Genomic DNA, 21,746 nt, shown 5'->3' with positions numbered 1-21,746 from the left:
GGATAGAATTTTTGAAATATGACTAGTGCCAGATAATAGAAACCCAGCAAGAGTAAAGAAATCATGTTTTTTAGCCTCAAAATAAGAGTAAAAAGCATGAGTGACATTTTAAAAAGGCTCCTAAATGCCTAAGTCACTTTTAAAAACATGATTTACATTTCTAAGTGACTTGGAAAATTGTAGCCAACACCAAGTTAATCATTACTAATGGTTCATTGGAAATCTGAAGTCTAAAACAAGACTAAACAAGGATGTTTTCATAACTATTGTGATTTGGACCAGTTGACTAGTGCATCCTTTCAGCTCGTTAGTAAGAAAAAGCACAAGACCATATAGACATGACTGGGTTTGGAATCATCATTACAAAATTTACCCATGGGAGAAGGAGCTTTCAGCTACACCATCTCCTTCTCTTGCAAGTAGACTGGTGACTTGCAGGATAATTTTGGCAGACACTACGGTAACTTCTCTTATCTCAATTATGTTAAGTTTGTTTAGCATTTTAAATCACCCCTATGGTCTTTTACAATATTCATTTTACAAACAGTAAAATCTGTGCCCAACCCCAAAATGTGGCCAACCTTGTTAAAATAATGATTTTACCCCAACGTATGATGGGAAGTGAAGACTAGGACCCTGACCCAGTGGAAAAAACGCAGAGGAAATTTAAAGAAGGTAGAACATAATTATCCAAGCTGAAATCCAGCCAGGAAGATGAACACTAATACCACAACTCCTCTGAAGAGATCATTCTGCATCAGCTTCAGGTCTTCTCCTGTGCAGAGCATCTAGGGCAGCCCACTAACTCCTCCCTCACAACCTAGTGGGATGCTGGCTCACAACCAACACAGGAAAGACTTGTGAATCAGTAGCACTTCTCTTCCCATGTTCCATTTTCCTTGCAAAGAAGATCACCAGTCAAAAGGTGACTCCACTTCCTTGGTAGCAGATAACAAGATCAAACTTGCGGTATCATGTTTCCAAGAAGCTGAAAACCCTGAGAATAGGAGGAAAAGGAAGACTAGAAAGCACATTTAAAACTAAAACATCTAGTCCAACTAGGCTTTAGGCCAAAATTGTTGAAATGATATAGCATTTGGATAAATTTAAGACGCCTTATAGCACCGTTTCATTTTTCTATTCACTTTACAACAGTCGTCAGAACCTGGATGGCTTTAATCATTTGCACCTTGTTTCTCCATACAAAACTAACACTGTGTCTCAAAAATATTTAGTTTTATTCATTAAATCAAAACAGAAACTGATCAGGTTCCATCTGAATGAAAGAAAGAGTCGCATTTAAAACTGGTTACAGTAACAGACCCTGATAAACATTCAAACAGCACACACCATATCAACAAAATAAAAACCAAGACATTCCAAAGAAAGATTCACGTTGTCCTTAAAATGTGTTGCACAGAATACAATCAAGTTTACTGTTATGACAATTCATAGAATTTTTGCACAGTTTTCTCACGATGTGTACAGTTCACTGTTGCAGAGAGCTGGTCAAGTGCTACTTCTCTGTGAAAAGGCCACTGGAATATCCATCTGATTGTGAACCATGTTCCACTGAGCTGCTGCACAAACTCTCTCAAGAAACTTAAAGATTTTACAATTCGTCTTTCTCCCAGTCATCAAGATCCACATCACTGAGATCAATATCATCTTCAACTGGAAGCTGTGGAACAGTAAGTCAAGTTTTTAAACACCAGTGTACTTGTAATGCTTTTGTGACAAGTGACTTGAAAAGTCAATGGTTTGCTGAGGCCAAGAGAGGTCTTCCAAAATAAGCTTAAGTTTGGCAGTACAGAGGGTCAAGTGGTAGTTTAGTGGAAAAGAGTCAACTCACGTGACTGAGATACTTAATGCAATTTAGCATGTGCTAAGCAGTCATTCAACTTATCTAGGAAATAGAAAATGAATCTTTTGGGGTGGGTGCTTGGAAAATTTCAATAGTGCAAGCTAGTCAAAAAGCTCCCTACAGTAGCACTGCCAAGATTTTATTGGCACTCACACATCACTGCTGTCTCCAATAGCATTAAAAAAAATTCTGGTAACTGGACTTCAACCAAAAAAAAAATTCACCAAACTCCTCATCACTGATGGAAACTGCTAAGTCCAATGCAATTACACTAGTTTGGAGTTTAGGCTGCAGAGCTAAATCCCATGCAACTTTCATGCACTATAGTATCTCCCCTTCACCTCACATAAATGAAGTTTTCACATTACCAATATAGGGCAATAAGCCATGTTTCAAACATAATATTGAACATTTTATTTCCCATTTGCTACTTCCAACAGTTACCTTCCAGGTCCTCGGTCAGATTTTTATCTTTAAATGCTGCAGTCTTTCCACCTAGAGAATTCACTAATTTGTGATCATTACAGAGTTAACTAGCTGGTTTTTTTTACCAAGTTTAAAAGGCAGTCATTTGAGTATTTTGTGAAGGAAACTATTGTTTCACTTACTCTGGAAGCAGGAGTTTGGAGTGAGTGTAGGACTCCCTGAGTAAATTACTCTGCCCAGTACTTTTTAACCCAAAGTGTTGACATACCCTAAATTGAAATGCCTCTTACCTCTCCATCTTTGCCATCCCAAGGCTCCACTGTGTTAATTTTAGGGAAAGCCCCACCAGCTACTGGTGCTGTAGACCCACGGCCAACAGAGAGTTCCCTGAACAAGAGGAAAAAAAAAAAAAGATAAAATGAAAGGCTTAAGTTTCCATAATACCAACACCCTCAAACAACATATTGCTTTCCGTCCATTTAATAGGCAATTGGGCATGTCATTTACTACAGTACATGTAGGTGGCATAAACCCCAATACCAAAACATGTTAGTCCCAATTTGTAAAGTGCATAAAGTTGTGAAGAGTTTTGACAACAACTGAATTTTGAAAGCTCAAAGATAATCCAATTAAACAAAAAGCCATACAGCCCACAAAACGTAGGCTTCTTACAAGCAAATCTATTAGCAACCCACCTTGCAATGCTTGGGGACAAATGCTGCACCATTTTATAATGATCTAGTTAAAATATATACAAAGCAAAGGCAAGATAAGCCCAAAACTGTTATTTTTAGTTTCTGGAATAATTGTTTCAATTAAAAATTGGACACTGCTGTTACTTTATCACCCTAGGCTGGGTACTTAAAGCACCAACTGCAGAAGTTTGTCTCCTTTAGGTCAGATATCTAACCCTTTATCAGAACTTATTTTAAAGCTTCTGCTTTAAAATAAATCTCAGCTTCTGCTTGCTAATCCAGTTTGTGGACACACCTTGTATTTTGTAAATTCACAAAAGCTTGATTAGAGTCCAGCTTTTTCTTGCTCCTCTATTTTGATTCAACTTTGTGGAGGTTTCTTATTAGATTACCTGAAACACCATGCTTGGCTTGGTGATTGCCTCTACTGTTTCCTTTACACAAGACAGCTGAGATAAAGTGCAAAGCGAGACAACTTCAGAAAGACCTGCTCTTTAAGGTGGCAGTGCCAATCTTTAGTTACCTAAACCCTTCAGGTGACTGTTGCTATAGGCTGTTTATTAGGGTTATGCGAAACAGTTGTTTCGTTTTGGTTTCAGATTCAGTGTTTCAGAGGTACAGCGATTCGTTTCGGATCACTGTCCCATTTTGATCTGGCCAAATCTGTTTCAGAGTTTCAATGCTGTTTTGGCCAGAGGCTATAATCACTAAAATGCTTTGTCATTTCTTGCCTGATTTGGATTAAAATTGCAGGGATGCCCTTTCTGAGGGCATGAAGCCTGCCAAGTCGCAAGAAGTTGAGGCAGGGGGTTTTGTGAAGCTGCACCTCAAACTGTTCAAAGCAAAATTCATATCACTTGCTGGCAGCGGCAGCATGCTGTCATCCCGCACGCAGATCTGGGGGCCTCCGGATCTGCATGCGGGATGACAGCATGCTGCCGCTGCCAGCTGGGGCCAGTGCCAGCACCCGAGTCTACTCGGCGCACCCTGTGCCGGGAAGACTGATGCTGCTGCTGGCCCCAGTTGGCAAAGGAACCTGCTATCATCTACATGCCCTGCACACTGTCCACGTTTTGCTTGTTAAAGCCCCACACTCACTGGCTGCAGCAGCGGCAATTGGGGCTTTTGGGCAACATGGCAGAGCCCCTCCACGCAGCACAGGGCAGGGGAGATCACCCCCACAACCAGCCTGGTACCTGTGTGGCAGCTGCCCCATGGTGCATGTGCAGTGTGGCTCGGGCGCCATGTGCCATCTGGGAGCTGGGCCCGAGTGCTGCCAGGCTCCAAGTGATTGCTGGAGCCGCCCCAGCTCCGGGACAGTGTGCTGCGCCTTGCCGAGCCACACTGCACCCATGCAATGCAACAGCTGCTGCATGGGTGCCAGGCGGCTGGGGGGCTCCCAATCCCTGCTGTCCCGTGCTACATGGGGGGCCTTTGCTATGAGCCTTCTGAGGCCCTAATTACCACTGCTGCAGCCGGTGAGTGTGGGGGTTAAACACACAAAACAAAAAACCCTCCAAAAACACTCCGACAGTGTGCGGGGCATGCAGATGGCAGCAGGCTGCCACTGCTAGCTGGGGCCAGCAGCAGCACCAGTTTTCCTGGCACGGGGTGCACTGAGCAGACTTGGGTGCTGGTGCCGGCCCCAGCTGGTAGTGGCAGTATGCTCCAATCCTGCATGCAGATCTGAGGGCCCGTGCCCACCGGGAAGAGTCTGGCACAGCCCCGCAGCCCACATGGGGGGTGCAGCCCCTGGATCTGTGTGGGGGATAACAGCAGGCTGCCATCCCTCCCCCAGAGCACTGGGATTGGAAGGGACTTCAGGGACAGATCGTAGACACTGGCCAGCTACAGATGTCGATATCAGAGCAGTCCTCCCCTCCCAACTCCTGTTAGTTTCTGTTTCCCTGCAAGCCCAGCTCCAAAATATTTTGGATGGTTTTATTTCAGAGATGTTTCGGAGCCTTCCGTTTCATTTCAGCTTCAGTGTTCTGGATGCCGAAACACCTCCAAAATGAATCGGCTACTGAAATTTTGTTTATGTCCTAAGGGCAGCCCAACAGCACTGCCTACCAAGGTCAAGAGATCTCCCTACGGCTTTTAAAAACACTAAAGAATTTAAGAAACAGAAGACACTTCTCATATCTGTGGTTATGATCTGCATTGCATTTTCTACTAGGCTTTGATACTCTCACTTTGATTCTAGAGGCACAAAACCAACTTTTTAACCATTAGTTAAAACTGTGTTTCATTCAAAAAAAAAAAAAAAAAAAAAAAAAAACACTGGGCAAAGGCAAGAGCAGAAAACCCTATCCAGCTCTGCAATACACTACTAAAACTAAGGAAAGTAAAAATGATGCAGACTCATCTTCACACAGCGTAAAAGAATGGCTTTTTATTGGACTAGAACCGTTAGTATAATCACAATCTGCTACACAGCTGAGACAGCTGGATCTCCTGCTGTTACTACTTACTGCCACCTTAACTACTTTCAAGTATTTGGACACTTAGGGCACTTTAGTTAGAGCAGCTCTGAGAGATGTTCTAATTAAAGTGTTGCAGCAGCTTGTGTATTGGCATTCCGGTGTTTCAAAATGGTGGCGGGGTGCTTGAACTAAAGCACTTGTTTGACAAGCTTTAGTTCAAGTGCTCCTACTGCCATTTTGAAACATGGGGACGCTCATACACGAGATGTGGGAGGTTCCTGGAGAACAATAATTATCACGCTCCAGCAGACTTGATTAATCAAGCCTGCTCTGACATGTTGTAATTACAGTGTGTCAAAGCACACTCTGCACTTGTGTACAGGCACCCTTAAGGCTTGAGGGCCTAGTATGATCCTGCAAGCCTTCTTCAGGCAAAGCTTCAAATAAAGTTACACTAGGCAGTTTGCAGAGACAGGGACTTATATTTTCTGAGAGCTTCCTCTCTCTTCAGCCCCTAAAGAAGAATCCCAAACTAAACAGTGCTCATTAAGGAGTTCAGATCTCGGAATAGGAATTTACCCTGGGCACTATTATGGAACATGTTATTGCAAAACCCATTCACAGCTATAGTTACTGAAAGATGCAATCATTTTTCCTCTTGACACAAAAGATTTTTTGTACCTGAGAAACTCATTAATTCCCTGTTCACTGAAAGATCCTTTCAGAAGGGCAAATTTCATCTTCCGAGCATTAACTGCAGCCATTGCTGGGTACCCAAATCCTCCAATTCCTAAGGAGCTTTCCAGGTCAGACTGAGCTCCAGCCTCTGTCCACAGCCACCTTTAAGAAAAAAAGCAATACAGGACATTAACAAACATATCCTTGTCCTACAGTGATGTCAACTACAGTAGGTGGAAATCCATGCAGCCCTGTACAAGGCAAGAATTCTGCAACGTAGCAGTATAGCAACCACGTCCATGCTACCAAAGAACCTCAGGTCTCTTGCTATTCAAGTCAGCAACCTGCAGTGCTCTGGAATTAATTTAACCAGATCATGCAAACAAGGCTTAAAATGGGTCAAGTCACATACATGCATTGGGGTTTGAACTAGGCATTGAAGATACAGCTCCTGGGCAGAGCCCTATCATCTGGCCCATGGCGCTGCCTGTGGCAGACCACCATGCACCAGCTCCAGTCTCACATGCTGCATGTGGTGCACAAAGCTGGTCTGGTGCACACTGCATGTGGCACCTGTACCTCACCAGCTCTTTGCACTGGCTGCAGTGCGTAGGGCCAGTTTGTGGGCCCCACAACTCTCAGTGAGTTTGACACCCCCGGACTAAGTGATCCTTAAAGTTCCTTTTAGCCCCATTATTCTACAGCAACAAACAACATAAGTGGTTGGATTAAGTCTGAAGTTTCCAAGAAGAGAACAGAAGAAACATAATTCAATCAATTTAATTCCCCAACTGGCTAACTCAGTTTCTCTTGAGATGAATGATTTTCTGCAAAGGAGTTGGTTGGCTCGGTCATATTTAAAGACATCACCTCCCACCTTCTTAGGAAGATCATATTTCTGTACCATGCTACACAAAAGCAGTCCTACCCTTCATTCTAGAGGAATTAAGAAAAAAAAGAAAGAGAGAAAGTGCCCATAGACTCCATGGAACTCAAAGCATGACCACGATGATTCTAATTCTTATTTCAGAAGTCAAACATCAAAGACTAACTTCCAAGAGACAACTCCAAAGAAGCCAGACATATTTTACAGCTTAGATCAAGGGTTGGCAGTATTTTGCCATTGCAGGTCAGAGCTTGTGACTCAGCCCCTGTGCTACATGCTCCAAATCTGCTTCCCAGAGCACCCAAACCACCTGGTGATCCCTCTTCCTTCTGTGTGACACTACCTCCCATGTCTCTCCAGGGTGGATAGTCTCAGATTTCCCTAGGCTGGAGCCGACTTCTTTGTAGACCAGATCTGGCCTGCAAGCTATAGGTTGCCAACCCCTGGCTTAGAGTTTGCTTCCAGTATTCAGTGTGGAGAGACAAACTTTTTATAATCTTATTAAAGTTAGCAGCATAAACCCAAGTACTTCATTTTGATATTTTAAGAGAAAAACATGGAAAAAGAAAGAAAGCCACTGATTCTCTAGACTCCTTAGAGACAGGTGAACCAGTCATACCAGCTGCAAAACATCCAGTTACTCATTCACTGTGATTTTGCTATACCATGCTTTTGGTTTGTATACAAAAATCCTTTGCAGAGATGGGCACATACCTGTAGTACCTATATGCTGCATTTAGTCAATTCTAGAAAAGAGGTTCCCTGCCCCCCTCCCCTCCCATTTAAACATGAGGGAAAAGGCTCCTCTTAGAATCAAGTACGAGGGTGGTGGGGGCAGGCAGCTGCTGTGGCTCGGACTCCAGCCCCTACCCAGACTTGGGGCCATAGCCACAGCTGCTGCATGCTCTTACCCCCCCGCCCCCAAGTGCCTCTGCATCCCGCCCTCTGCTCCTTCCACCTGCCCCTTTCCCTCGCTCTGCACCAGCAGGCTCCATGCATGCTGCAGCCTAGGACACCGAGCCCAGCTCCAGCCTGGCCTGTAGCAGCAGCATGCAACCTACAAAGCTGTTACAGAGGCAGGGCTGGGGCCCTGCTCCATGCCCCAGAGACAGAACCCGTTGGTGCAGAGTAAAAAAGGTAAGGGGAGAAGGGAAGCAGAGGCTGGGGGTGAAAGAGGAGCAGAGGCTGGGAGATGGGGAAGGGGAGGCCTGAGGCTAGCAGGGGGGTGTTTGCACAGGTGGCATAGGGGTAGGCACAAGCAGGGGGCAAGCTACCTCCCTAAGCCACCTGCTTCCCCCCTGCAACAGTAAGGGTGGGGTGGGGGGGATGAATTAAAAATAACCTTCCAGTAATTATATTCTATATATGGAAAAAACATAAACACATTTATTAATTGTCTATGTAGAGAATCTAATTATTGGCTGCTTGTCTTAAAATTTAGGATGATCTTAGATTTGAGTAAATATGAGATACCCAAGAAAAACAAAGCAGGATCCTATAGAGGATACCTTCATCCACAATAGAACCACAATGGGCACACAAGGTCTTCCCCAAACTCCTTGCTAACATAGCACCCCCATTATCAAGAAGAATGGCCAAGTCAGTGATAACACTTACCCCCATATTTTCTTTTTGTATTTTTCTGCCATTTTTAACATGACTTCTAAATAGGAATTTCTACCCGATGCTCCTGTTAGACAGAATTGGACCAGGTTAGAGACAGCTCTTCTATGAATTTATTAAGTAAGAAAGATTAATGCTTTATTTCATTCTACCTGTATCCAGAATATGAGGCAGGACAGCAATGATACAGAGCTGATGAGCTTCGCAGGTACTCTTCAGAATATCTGCATTAATGACCTGGGGTAAAAGACAGAGGACATAGGTGTTATGGCATCTTATAACCTAGGTACACAATGGCAGTCTTAGGCCCTAACTTTGCCATACTTAGAAAAAAAAAAAACAAACTGCTCTAAATAAAAAGAGACCATTACTTCTATGGGAACAAACCAAAGTCAGCTAAAGGGCTACTCCTCTGAAACACCATAATGCCCTGTAGACAATCCATACCCAAATGTGAGGACAGAGTGCGTAAGATGTAGTTGCTTGCCAAATGGAGAAAGTGTCTCTTGGAAGCTTATTGATTAATCTATTTAAAATATCCTAAATGGGTAGTGTTGCAATGTTGTAAGAAGTGGTGATACCAGAACCTCAGCACTAAGAATTCTACTGCACTGAAGGAACAGAGTGATTTCAGTGCTTCTGTTGGAGCCATGTAAAAAGTAACAAAAGGTACACTCAGAGGGCAAAATGCCTCCCAAATCTGCCTATGTATTATAGTTATCAGTTATTAACGATGCCAAATTCTTTACCTGTAATACATTGCCACAAAGCTTCATGGCTAAGTTTGTTCAGTAGCATCACTTCCCTCTGTCATATCCAAAATGTTTTAGATTAATCCTGAAAGTCAACTAGCCAGTCCTTCAGTATGCCGGTTTTATCACATGCCAAGGGAAAAGTCTTAGTAAAATAGGGGCAGCAATGTTTTGCTCTGTGTTGCCCAAAAGCTCTTTCTTTTAGGTTAATGATTAAAATCTAGCACATCAAGTGAAAATAAGAGTTAACAGAGAGAATGGTTTCCACCTAGTTCTTAACGAGAGGCACCTGAATGTTCTTCAGAAAGTATCAATTTAAAAATAAACCCCTGCGTGCAATGATAATTTATTGGCCATCACTTTTTCATATAGTTGTCAACTGTGTGCACTTTTGACCATGCCACCAGTGTTCCCTGCTGCTGTGTAGTTTCCCTACTCACTGCACACAAAATGGTTTTCTTTCAAAATTGCCATGACTTTCTAAATCCACCACACTGTAGCCTTGGTTGGGAGGCCAAGGATTTAAGGGCAGTTCAGTCTCAACTACCTTTTCACCCTTTCTTTCTGAATAAGGATTCAAACATTCTGACATGGTAGTCTGTACTGCCACTGCTTTCCCTGCATCTATGGTGTAGACCACACACCTTCACTTAGATCCTTTAATACATGAGGCTCTATTAGTTGAAGTTGTGATCCCTTGGTATGTCTGACCCAGAAGAAGGGCTCTACATGCTTTATTTTAGCCATTTACAGTCAATATTTTCTGTAAAAATAACAACTGCTAGCTTTAAAGGGCAGATAGAAGGGAAAAAGCAAAGAAGTTAGTGTTGTAGTCAGAGATACCTCTAGCAGCTCAGGTGGTGGGGCATTATCAGAAAATAGATCGAGAGCCCGAGTAACTATGTCAGCTCTTGTTCTTCCACCATCATAATCAACAGGGTCTTCTCCTTTCTGAAAGATCTTAATTGTAGGAAATCCACGAATCTGCAGAGAAGTTCAAAAGCCATCAGTTCAAAACTTTTGGTTGAAATGGAGCATACTCCCATAATGTAATCAGCCAAAGGGAGACAGTCTAGTATCAAGACAAGGTATGTCTACACTACACCTGGTTAAAGCTTCTGAGTCCGAACACCAGGAACGGAATTCTATTTCCCTTTGGGCATCAAAATGGCAGTTTCTTACCTGTGGGCCTGGGTGGTTTTTGCCCTGCCTCTATGGTGTGGATGTACAAGTATGGACATGTCAACTCAGTCTGGATATGCACTGGCCAGGCATGTACACGTATACACATACACATGCAAATAAAACTGACTGGAGGTCCTGGAAAAGTGGTAGGTGGGAGGAGGAAGGGGCAAGATGGACCTTCCTGTGTTTTATCACTAGCACATGAATGGTTTGGGCACCTGCCCAGGCACCCAGACACTTGGGTTTTAGGTATTCCTTGCCAGAGGTTGGGGAGGGGGGTTGAACCTGCATCTCTCCAACTTCTCAATTCAGCGCTCTGAACACCATGCCACAAGTTACAGATTACTTGGGCCCTACTTCATCCCTTCCTATGAAACTGAACTACTGCCCCTTGTATTTAACAGTCAGTAGAGAAAGTGGATGGAGAGCAGTGCAGTAGGGAAGTTTCTGCCCCAGTGGCAGCAAGGAACCAGGCTAGAATCCAAAGCCTGCTTCCTTCTATAGCTGCATCTGCCTTCCTGAGCCATGCACGTACTAACTTATTCTTTTTGTCCTGTCCTCAGCTTTCTCTCCCACTGGGCTGCCCGTGGGTCCAGCTTCAAAAGAAGTGCCTGAAAAGGGACTAGATATGCCTAATTTGTGTTGTGCTGGTAGTTAGAGCATTGTGCTGGGCAGTCAGATTCAGGTTCAAACTCCCTCTCAGCAAAAGGGGCATAGAACCTGGATAACTGCCATGATCACTGAATTATTGGGCTACAACACAGAATCATAGAAAATTAGGATTGGGAGGGACCTCAGGGGAGTCATCTAGTTCAACCCTCTGCTCAAAGCAGGACCATCCCCAACTAGATGATCCCAGCCAAGGATGGGTCTTAAAAACCTCCAAGGATGGAGAGTCCGCAACCTGTGCGTAACCTGTTCCAGTGTTTTACCACCCTCCTAGTGAGAAAGTTTTTCCAAATATCCAATCTAAACCTCCCTTGCTGCAACTTGAGACCATTGATCCTTGTTCTGTCATCTGCCAGCACTGAGAACATTCCCCTTCCAGTAGTTGAAGGCTGCTATAAAATCCCCTCTCAGTCTTCTTTTCTCTAGACTAAAACCCACTTCCCTTAGCCTTTCCTCAGAAGTCATGTCCCCCAGCCCCCTTACCATTTTCACTGCCCTCCAGCTGGACTCTGTCCAATTTGTCCACATCCTTTCTGTAGTGGGGGGCCCAAAACTAAACACAGTACTCCAGAGGTGCTCTCACCAATGAGAAATAGAGGGGAATAATCACTTACTTCCCTTGACCTACTGGCAACACACCTACTAATGCAGTCCAGTATACTGTTAGCTTTCTTGGCAAAAAGGGCACGCTGCTGGCTCATATTCAGGTTATTGTCTGCTGTAACCCCCAGGTCCTTTTCTGCAGAGCTGCTGCCCACCCAGTCACCACCCAGCCTGTACCAGTGCATGGGACTGTTCCATCCTCAGTGCAGACTTGGCACTTGTCCTTGTTAAGCCTCATGATATTTCTTTTGGCCCAATCTTCCAGTTTGTTTAGGTCTCTCTGAATCTTAGCCCTATCCTCCAGCATATCTAATACTACCCCCAGCTCGGTGTCATCCGCAAACTTGCTGAGTTTGCACTCTATGCCATGGGTTTTCAACCTTTTTTTGTTAGGTGTACCCACGGCAGCTGGCTGAGAAGGGTGGGGAAGGAAGGTGTTCCCTGTGCAGCACAGCAAAACCAGAAGAACCGGCGGTGCATAGCAGTTCAAGTGGTGTAAAGTGCTGGCAGCCCTGCCCCTGCCATGTACCCCCTGGGGCTTTCCCAAGTACCCCTAGAGGTACACATAACCCCAGCTGACAATCCCTGCTGTATGCCATCTTCCAGCTCATTGATGAAGATACTGAACAAAACTAGACCCAGGACCAGCCCCTGGGGTACTCCACTTGATACCAGCTGCCAATTAGACAAAATAATTGATTACTACCCTCTGACACCAATGATCCAGCCAGTTTTCTATCCACCTTACAGTCCATTCATCCAGCCCATACTTCCTTAGCTTGCCTGCGAGAATGTATTAAAAGCCTGTAGGGAGCAAACCAGGAAAGCCCAGGCAGCGATGGAACTCCTTTTTTAGATATGTGGGGAGCTGGAGGAAAAGCAAGGCGCAACATTGGACCCCTACTAAACCAGACGGGACAAATGACATCCAGGAAAAAGCCAACATGCTAAATGGATGCTTTGCATCGGTCTTTCACCAGTCCCAAGGGATGCCCCTGCCCATTATGGGATGGGAAGGCTCAGGTGAGGGAGATTCCTTACCCTCCATCAATGCTGACCTTGTGAAGGAACACCTTAATAAGCTCAGTACCTTCAAGTCAGCCAGCCCTGACAGTTTACACCCAAGGTTACTCAAGGAGATGGCAAGCATCATAGCTCACCCCCTGGTATGGATCTTCGAGAACTCCTGGTGCTCTGGTGAAGTGCCCAAAGATTGGAAGAAGGCCAATGTGGTGTTGATCTTCGAGAAAGGGAGGAAAGTGGATCCAGCAAACTATAGGCCCATCAGCCTGACCTCTATCCCAGGGAAGGGTCTTAGAAAAGATTAATCGAAGAGGCCATTCTTAACAGACTGGCTGATGGCAACATCCTGAGGGATAGCCAGCATGGGTTTGTTCCAGGTAGGTCTTGCTTGACCAATCTTAATTTCCTTTTACAACCAGGTGACCTATCACCTGGACAAGGGACAGGAGATTTATGTCATACATCCTGACTTTAAAAAAAGCTTTCAACTTGCTATCCCATCATCACCTCTTAGCGAAACTGGCAAACTGCGGCCTAGGCTTCACCATGATCTGCTGGTTGGGGAATTGGCTCTGTGGTCGCACCCAGAGGATGGTGGTTGATGGACTTCCATCATCGTGGTGTGCTATGACTAGTGGGGTCCCTCAAGGCTCTGTCCTTGGACCCATATTGTTCAACATCTTCATTAATGATGTGGTTGCTGGAGTCAGAAGCGGACTGGCCAAGTTTGCCAACGACACCAAACTTTGGAGTAAAACATCCACACCTGAGGACAGGAGGGAGGATCCAGGCTGACCTTGACAGGCTCAGGAAATGGGCAGACAAGAACCTGATGGTGTTTAACACTGAAAAATGCAAGGTTCTCCACCTTGGGAAAAAAAACCCGCAGCATGCTTATAGGCTTGGCAGTGCTATGCTGGCTAGCACTACGGACAAAAAGGACTTAGGGGTCATATTTGACCCACAAGATAAACATGAGCCATCAGTGTGATGCTGCTGCTAGTAAAGTGAGCAAAACACTGGCTTGCATCCATAGATGCTTCTCAGGCAAATCCCAGGATGTCATTCTCCCGTTGTACTCAGCCTTGGTGAGGTCGCAGCTGGAGTACCGTGTCCAGTTTTGGGCTCCACAATTCAAAAAGGATGTGGAGAAGCTTGAGAGAGTGCAAAGGAGAGCCATGCGCATGATCAGAGGTCAGGAAAACAGACATTATGAAGAGAAGCTGAGACCTATGGGACTCTTCAGCCTGGAAAAGTGCAGGCTAAGGGGTGATCTGATGGCTGTCTATAAGGGGTATCACCAGGATGTGGGGGAACGTTTGTTCACCAGAGCACCCCAAGGGAACTTCTTTACTGTCCGAGCCCCCAAGGTCTGGAATAGACTGCCACCGGAGGTAGTTCCAGTACCTACTTTGAACGCCTTCAAGAGAAATGTGGATGTTTATCTTGCTGGGATCCTATGACACCTGCTCACTTCCTGCCCCTGGGGCAGAGGGCTGGACTCGAAGTTCTTCCGAGGTCCCTTCCAGCCCTAATGTCTAAAATGTCTATGAATCTAGGAGGTCATTAGAAACAGTGAGCCTTCTCCTCCTTAAAGATTTGCTCCATGATGTTTTTCAGGGACTGAGATGAGGCTGAATGGTCTGTAGTTCCCTGGATCCTCCTTTTCCCTTTCTTAAATATGGGCGCTATAGTTTGCACTTTTCCAGTCTGGGACCTCTTCCAATTGCCATGAGTTTTCAAAGATGATGGCCAGCAGCTCTGCACTCACATCAGCCAATTCTCTCAGCAACCTCAGGTGCATCCTGTCTGACCCCATGGACTTGTACATATCCTTCTTTTCTAAGTAGTCTCTAACCTGTTCTTTTGCCACTGTTGGCTGTTCACTTCCTCCCAAAACTGTGCTGCCAGTTGCAGTAGTCTGGGAACTGAACTTGCCTGTGAAGATAGAGGTGAAAGAGGCACCGAGTACCTCATTCTTCTCTGCATCCTCCGTCACTAGGTTGCCTCCCCCATTCAGTAAGGGACCCACACTTTCCCTGACCTTCCTCTTGTTACTAAGATACTTATAGAAACCTGTCTTGTTACCCTTCACATCCCTTGCTAGCTGCAACTCCAATTGCACTTTGGCCTTCCTGACTTCATCCCTGCATACCCATGCAATACTTTTATACTCCTCCCTAGTTGTTTGACAGTTTCCATTTCTGATAAGCTTCCTTTGTGATTTAGTTTACTAAAGAGTTCCCTGCTAAGCCAAGATGGTCTTCTGTCATACTTGCTAGTCTTTCTGCACATCAGGATGGTTTGTTCCTGCAGTCTCAGTAAGGCTTCTTTAAAGTACAGACAGCTCTCCTGGACTCCTCTCCTCCTCAGACTGGCTCCCAGGGGATCCTGTTCATGAATTCCCTGAGCAAGTCAAAGTCTGCTTTTCTGAAGTCCTTCTTTTCCTCAGGATCCTGAACTCAACCATCTCATGGTCACTGCTGCCCAAGCTGCCATCTACTACTACATTCCACACCAATTCTTCCCCATTTCGTTAGCAGCAGGTCCAGAAGAGCACAGCCCTAGTTGGCTGCTCCAGCACTTGCACCAGGAAGTTGTCCCTCCTCAATATGGGACGGGCTGCCTCCTTCTCTGGAGTTGAGCATCCGTTAGTAGTGGTTTTCTAGCTTGCTATATTTTTAGGAGTTGGACAAAAGGTACACATCCACAGTGGGTGAAAGTATGTACCACATATCTGCCCAGCCTGTGCTTGGGTGACTGCAAATGGTGAGTTCACATGCCTATGTTTGCTTATCCGCACTGCAGGATACCCCTACCTGCACGTAAGTGCAAAAACACCATTACACAGAGCTAGAAAACAGCCAATGAAATGCACAAAGTGAAGTAAAATTCCACCCCCTACGCACCTCAAAAATGATTGTAAATATTTGCAGAGCCAGTTTAATCCTTTGTGCTTCACAAATCACATCAATGGACCAAACAATACAAATTATCACACCTGATGCTCTATCACCATCACATTTTCGATCACCTGCTTACAGAGCCCCTCCACCATCTATGCTGGACAGATGGGGTGATCTCCATGTGAAAGAATGATGTCAAACTGGTGTCCAATCAGTCGACAAAAGTCTGCAGAAAAACATTTCAACCTCTCTGCACATTCCATCAACATCAAAAACCGACTTGAATATAAAACTGAAGAACAAGAAATCATCCAGACTGGACTGTGTTATGTATGATCTCAACAGAGACTATTATAGATTCTCACCCCATTACCTGGACTAGCTTTTATAACTTATTGAAGGGCATAAGGGCTAACTACTTTATTTATCCCTTTTGATCTCTTCAACCCACCTGCACATCTGAGCAGTACCCCCTGCTCCTATCCTTTCCTCTCCCTTTCCCTAGGGTTTATATTTAATTCATGTTATTCTTTCTGTTCAGTACCTCTGCTCTCTTCACGTCCATTCACAGCATCTGTCAAGCAAAGCTTATGCCTGTCTGAACAAATTAGTTGCTACGGTGTCACCCTACACTGCTTGCTGTCATGCTTCCACGGGAGAGATTAATGTCCATGGCACTTATGGACAGAGGGTGAACTGTGGTGTCCTCTGCCCTGCACATTTAATAAAATCAGAACTTAACTTTGTGCCTACAGTGACTGGCCTACAGTAACTGACTAGCAGTTACAAGTGCATTTCAACCCTTTACCAGCATGCTACTTGGATTTCCCTTTCCACCTTCGTAAATTATTTTACAGTTAAATATGAGACTTAATGCTTAGTTCTTCCATGCAGACCAGCCTGCTTGAGGGAGGGAGCTGTTTAGTGAAGCACCAAGTTCTGTGCCTGCAGTCTCACTATGCTGTATAACTTAACATCTTTGGAATTTTTCCAGCTAGATGACTAGAAGCTAGATAAGAAGACAGCTGCACTCTGGAAATAACTGCTGCACTCTGACCCAGGTACAAGAGAGCCTGTCCAAAGGAAGTGGTATTTGATTTAGAATGAGACTTTGTAGAGTGCTATAAGAGTACAGAATTATGCCAGGCCTTGTGGCAGTAAGCTGTCAAGATCCTTGATATACTTGCTAGACATCCACATCTATGTTCTCTACATTTCTCTATGTTGCACCCCCTGCAAATCAGAATAGCTACTGCTTTTTCTATGAATTGTTATAATCATTTCTAATATATTTTTAGTGCTTCATAATAAAATAAAATATTGGTGCCACCATACAAATTGTTTCTGGTATAGAGTGGAACACACCTTATCCCACATCCTGTAACCAGAGGGAAAGGAATTTGGAAGCTGCAGACTCACCCCATATCGACCAGTCAACATCTGATTTACTGTGGCATCCACAGCAGCTAGCTTCACCTTGCCCTTAGTTTGTTCTTTCACTTCTGTGGCAGCAGCTGCCCATTCTGGCTCCAGACTAGAAAGCAAGGCAGTTTTTTAGTGTTACAAGCAACTGTTCTTTTAAAAACAAGTAAGTGAAACTACAGTGAACACCCCTGATAGAGGAGCAATTCTGCAAGACATGACAGTTAGCTGGAATATCTCAGATGAAACTGAGTTCTATATTAAGAATACAGATCATCTTAACATGAAAAGCAAAACAAAATAAACAAAAGACACTTAGAGAGCCTGACCCCTTTGCTGGGAATCTTGTCACTGGCTACAACTGGCAGCGAGTCCATTCTTTGCAAGTCCAAAGAATGCTAAATTCTTGTGCTGCCATGGTGCTCTAATGAGCACATAAAACTTAAATTTCCTAACCAGAGGGGCTTATACATCTTTGGAGCGGGAAAACTAGAGTACAAACCCACTTATAGCACAGCAGACACAAGGTCCCATTTCAAGATATATGGCTGCCTGCATACTTAACACATGGCAAGGGGCCAATTGCAGGTGAACTGCCAACAGCTTCATTTACTTTTTGCAGTGTCCACACCAAGGGGCATAAAATTCCACCAGCCAGACATCATCGCTATTTAAGACGTTCTTGTCGAAGGTGTCATCAGTCAACTCAACCACATCCTTCTTATCCGTGTCACCATTTTCTCGGCTGCTCTGTAGGTCAAGAAATATAAAACTTCAATTAAAGGTAGGGTGACCATACATCCCGGTTTAGCTGGGACAGCCCTTGATTTTGGAAGCTGGTCCCAGTTGGTAGGTGTGAATTAAAATGAGCATCCCAGAAATGCAGGGCAGTCTGGCGGAGAGATGAAGTGGCACAATGCCAGCAGACACCACTGCCTGGTGCACCACCCCACCCCCACCTCTGCTTCCAGTAGCATCAGTGACTTGGGAGAGCTGGGGCAGAGGTAGGAAGGGGGTGTCCTGGATTTCCTTATGGTCACTCCAATTAAAAGGAAAGTCAATCAACTGCTTTTCTCCACAGCCTCTCCCCAAAACAGTTCATATGCACCTAAACAGCCTCTTCTCCAACAGATATAAGCAACTGGCTACACTGACAGAACCCAAGAAACAGGAGGATACACCTTTTTTCAGGTCTTCAAGAATTAACAAGATTATCATCACTTGAAAGCTCAGAAGTAAGGTCTTAGAGTTAAAAACCTTTCAGTTCATTCCCCTCCCCAAGGGTCTCACAGGTAAACTACAAAAGAAACTATCAAGGTAGAAAAATTCTTATCCATCTTGGTAGTAATAACTTAGATTAAAAGCAAACATTTCAGGGTATCCAATGTATTCAGTAATACACAGTCCATTATCAAAAGGAACCTAGTCCCACTGACTTTCAACAGAAAGGAAGGGCTCACACAATACCTTAAGAGTCAATTGGACCATCGCTTTTGACAATGAGATTTAGGAGCACGTGTGAGGCAAGGAGGAAGAGATGGGGGTGGGAGGGGAAGAAAGAAAATTCACACTTGGACTTCTGGAGGATTTTTACTTTTTCTCTGGTTACCCTACCTTGACATTTTGCAGTTCAGAGCTTGAACCTGATAACCCTGTTCATATTATAGGTACTTAAGCTGCCCAGAGACCTTACCTAAGGAGGACAAACTCTGGCTTGTTAACCCTTTCATTGTCTGGATTCTATGTTACTAGTTGAAGTCTGTGGACAGAAGTCAAAACAGGAGTACAGAAGGCTAACAAACTTAGCTCTGATACTTCCATGTGGACAGTATTAAAACAATTCCGTTTAGCAGATAAATTAAAACAAAGATTGATGGCCATGTCACCCCTCCCATGTGTATCTTTTGAATTAGATCCTAGAAACTTGAGGATTGCTTCAGCAGGGAGCTCAGTCTTGCTGCTGATGCAATAAAGTGTGCCCACTCATACCCTCACATGTGTCAAAGCCAGAAATGAGGCGACGTGGATACTACTGGCACCATGCACCAGGCTGGGTTTTCAGTATGCTCAAGAGCATCAGCACAAGGCACCCCCAAGACAGCCTCACCTCATTTCCAAGTCCGAAGCATGCAGACCAGGCGCTGGTGGTTGGGACTTACAGCCTCAGCTGCAAGTCTGTACTCTCTGTTGCCCCAGTATAAGTGCGCACACACCTTGAATTTCTACACTGAAGGGACTGTAACGCATGCATTCCCGAGTCTACGGTGCAGTGAACATTGCAGGAATCTGCATTCCTGCTGCGGGACAGTACTGATGCCAGCTGGTGGTAGGGCCATGCCCCTTATGCTGGCAAAGTCGGCAGCCATGCAAAGAGCTGGGGGAGACTATGGATGTTCCATGGAAGCAATACCAACATGCTTAATACCACATTACATAGTATGCTTCAAGTGGAAAGCATGTCAGAGTAGAACCATGAGCTATTAAATTGTCACCTAACTTTTAAACAACTGCTACTGGCTTATAAAACCAGGGAGATTAAAAATACTGTCCGTTAACTTTAGTCTACTGATGTACATCTGAAGCGGAACTAATGTTTTATCATCAGAAAACAGATTTTTCAAACAAGTTCCTAGAAGCCTACAAGCTCATAGAGGCCCATTGCCATTTTTGGACTGAAGAATAATCTGTGATAAGACACTCTGGAAAAAGAAGAGTTTTTATTGCCACTGGTAAGAGTGTCAGGCACTTGTGTGAATTGGCCCTTTTACAAGCCACGTTCACTTTATTTTATCCTGAGGGACAGATTTATGGCTGGAGGAAGGAGGGAAGTATCTATTGCTAAACAGCCTAAAGTAACAGGCTTCTATGCACAGTGGCGATGTGTAGGGGATATACAGGGGTGCATATGCACCCCTGACAGGCCGCGTTCTCCGTTTAGGCGATAGGCAGCGGGGGCAGGCAGAAGTGCCAGTGCTCCCCCGTGCAAGCACCAGCTGGGGAGTGGGGGTGCCAGGTGAAGTGCTGCTGGCACTTCCCGGTCAGCGTGATTGGCCACTGGGGACCTGCCCCCTTCCCCCAGGCACAGGGGGGGGGGGGGGGGGGGGGGGGGGGGAGACATGCCCCTCCCCCCCCCAGGTGGCACTAGTCGCCCATGTCTATGCATCAAGACCCACATCCCATGCTCTTCCAGACAGGGTGCAGGTATTGTACTAGCAAGAATGAAGGAAGTTCTCAATATCTTTTGTGTAATGTCTCTTGCAAATCAGAGGCATCAGCTCTTAAGATTTGTATATTGCTAAAACTGTACCATCTGTGCACCAAGGTCACTTGGCAAAACCATCCTGAAGGATACAAACAAACAAAGGGGTTATTCATTCCCTGACACATACCTGCTTTCCAGAACTGTATCCACCACTTCTACCACTGAGACGCTCCTTTACCATAGATCGAGTAGCACTTAATGCAGCATCAACGATAGCTTCACTTGTCCTACCCCCTACAACACAGCAAAATAAAGAACCAGAGTACAAGAGACAGTTAAATATGGTGCTTATTTAGTTTTATAAGCCAAGATATAGGGCCTCATTCTCCTGCAGATGCTTCAATGGGAAAAGGACTGGACCTTAATAGTGCTCTGTGTGATGGGATTCCACTAATTTAGATTAATGCTTTTCAAATGCACTTCCTCAAATACCAAAACGCAAGGAAATCCCATGCAAGGTACCAACTGCAATTACCAGTTGCCACTACCAACACAACCCGCAAATACCCTTTGTGCACTCTCCCTTAACCCTTAGTGTACACATAGAAAGAAACTGTTAAAATATTGCAAAAAAACTTGACCAGAAACTGACAGTGTCAAGGGCTATCAGAGGCATAAGGCTCTCTCAGAAACAAGTTAAAAGGCTGTGTGCTAAGGCTGTTATCAGTCCCAAGGTTGATGGGAGTATATAGTACCTAATGTTTGAGTGTAGATGTGAGCAATGCTAACCACCATCTTTAAAACACACAACATATGGGACTACACAAGATTTACCCTGGTAATCTTCCGCTTTGTTTTTGTTGGCTCCAAATATCTTGATAGTTGGGAATCCTTTAACAGCATACTGACCACCTAGCGACTGGTGCTTATCTGCATCCACTGCACCTACTTTCACCACACCCTGTTTAAATTAAAAAGAGCCACTGTAATGTAATGCAATGCATTTGAGAGATACTGATCAGACAGGAAGAACAAGTGAAAAAATTGTCAAGTACATGGAGGACCTGGTATCCCAACAGATAGAAAGGGCAGAAACCAATAAGGACATATTCCCTAAACAGCAGTACTACTAGATATTAAACTGATGGTCTGTGTGTAATCACTTGTTCACACTTACAGCAGCAGCTGCTGCTGAGTCAGTGCAAACTCCTCATTTAACTTTCTTTGTTAAAGTGCATAACTTAAAACAGAAAAATCGAAGTCCAGGAGGTCACTGCTTTGCTACTTCTTCTATAAGTAAAAGAATGCTAAAAATGGCAGAGCTATTTCCAGATAGTCAGCCCGTGGATGGTTCTCAGAGCCAAAGACAGGTAAGAAGATACTGAG

General features: G+C 44.6%; 1 protein-coding gene across 2 annotated transcripts in view; it reads right to left on the bottom strand.

Annotated features, from left to right (window-relative positions):
• Positions 1-1,219: 1,219 nt before the first annotated feature.
• PDIA6 (protein disulfide isomerase family A member 6) overlaps positions 1,220-21,746 on the bottom strand; it is a 39,602-nt gene continuing 19,075 nt past the window's right edge. For both annotated transcript variants that reach the window (XM_059729629.1, XM_014597321.3), the window contains exons 4-13: positions 21,195-21,321; positions 20,548-20,654; positions 17,772-17,908; positions 17,156-17,270; positions 10,194-10,334; positions 8,751-8,835; positions 8,593-8,665; positions 6,093-6,251; positions 2,581-2,677; positions 1,220-1,681 (exon numbers count right to left, since the gene is read on the bottom strand). In XM_059729629.1, the coding sequence (XP_059585612.1) occupies positions 1,613-1,681; positions 2,581-2,677; positions 6,093-6,251; positions 8,593-8,665; positions 8,751-8,835; positions 10,194-10,334; positions 17,156-17,270; positions 17,772-17,908; positions 20,548-20,654; positions 21,195-21,321 (1,110 nt within the window). In that variant the 3' untranslated portion in view covers positions 1,220-1,612. The remainder of the gene's footprint in view (positions 1,682-2,580; positions 2,678-6,092; positions 6,252-8,592; positions 8,666-8,750; positions 8,836-10,193; positions 10,335-17,155; positions 17,271-17,771; positions 17,909-20,547; positions 20,655-21,194; positions 21,322-21,746) is intronic.

The sequence above is a fragment of the Alligator mississippiensis genome, chromosome 1 (assembly GCF_030867095.1).
Source record: "Alligator mississippiensis isolate rAllMis1 chromosome 1, rAllMis1, whole genome shotgun sequence".
NCBI lineage: Eukaryota > Metazoa > Chordata > Crocodylia > Alligatoridae > Alligator > Alligator mississippiensis.
The sequence above is the reverse complement of the archived record's forward strand: the minus strand, read 5'-3'. Positions and strand labels throughout refer to the sequence as shown.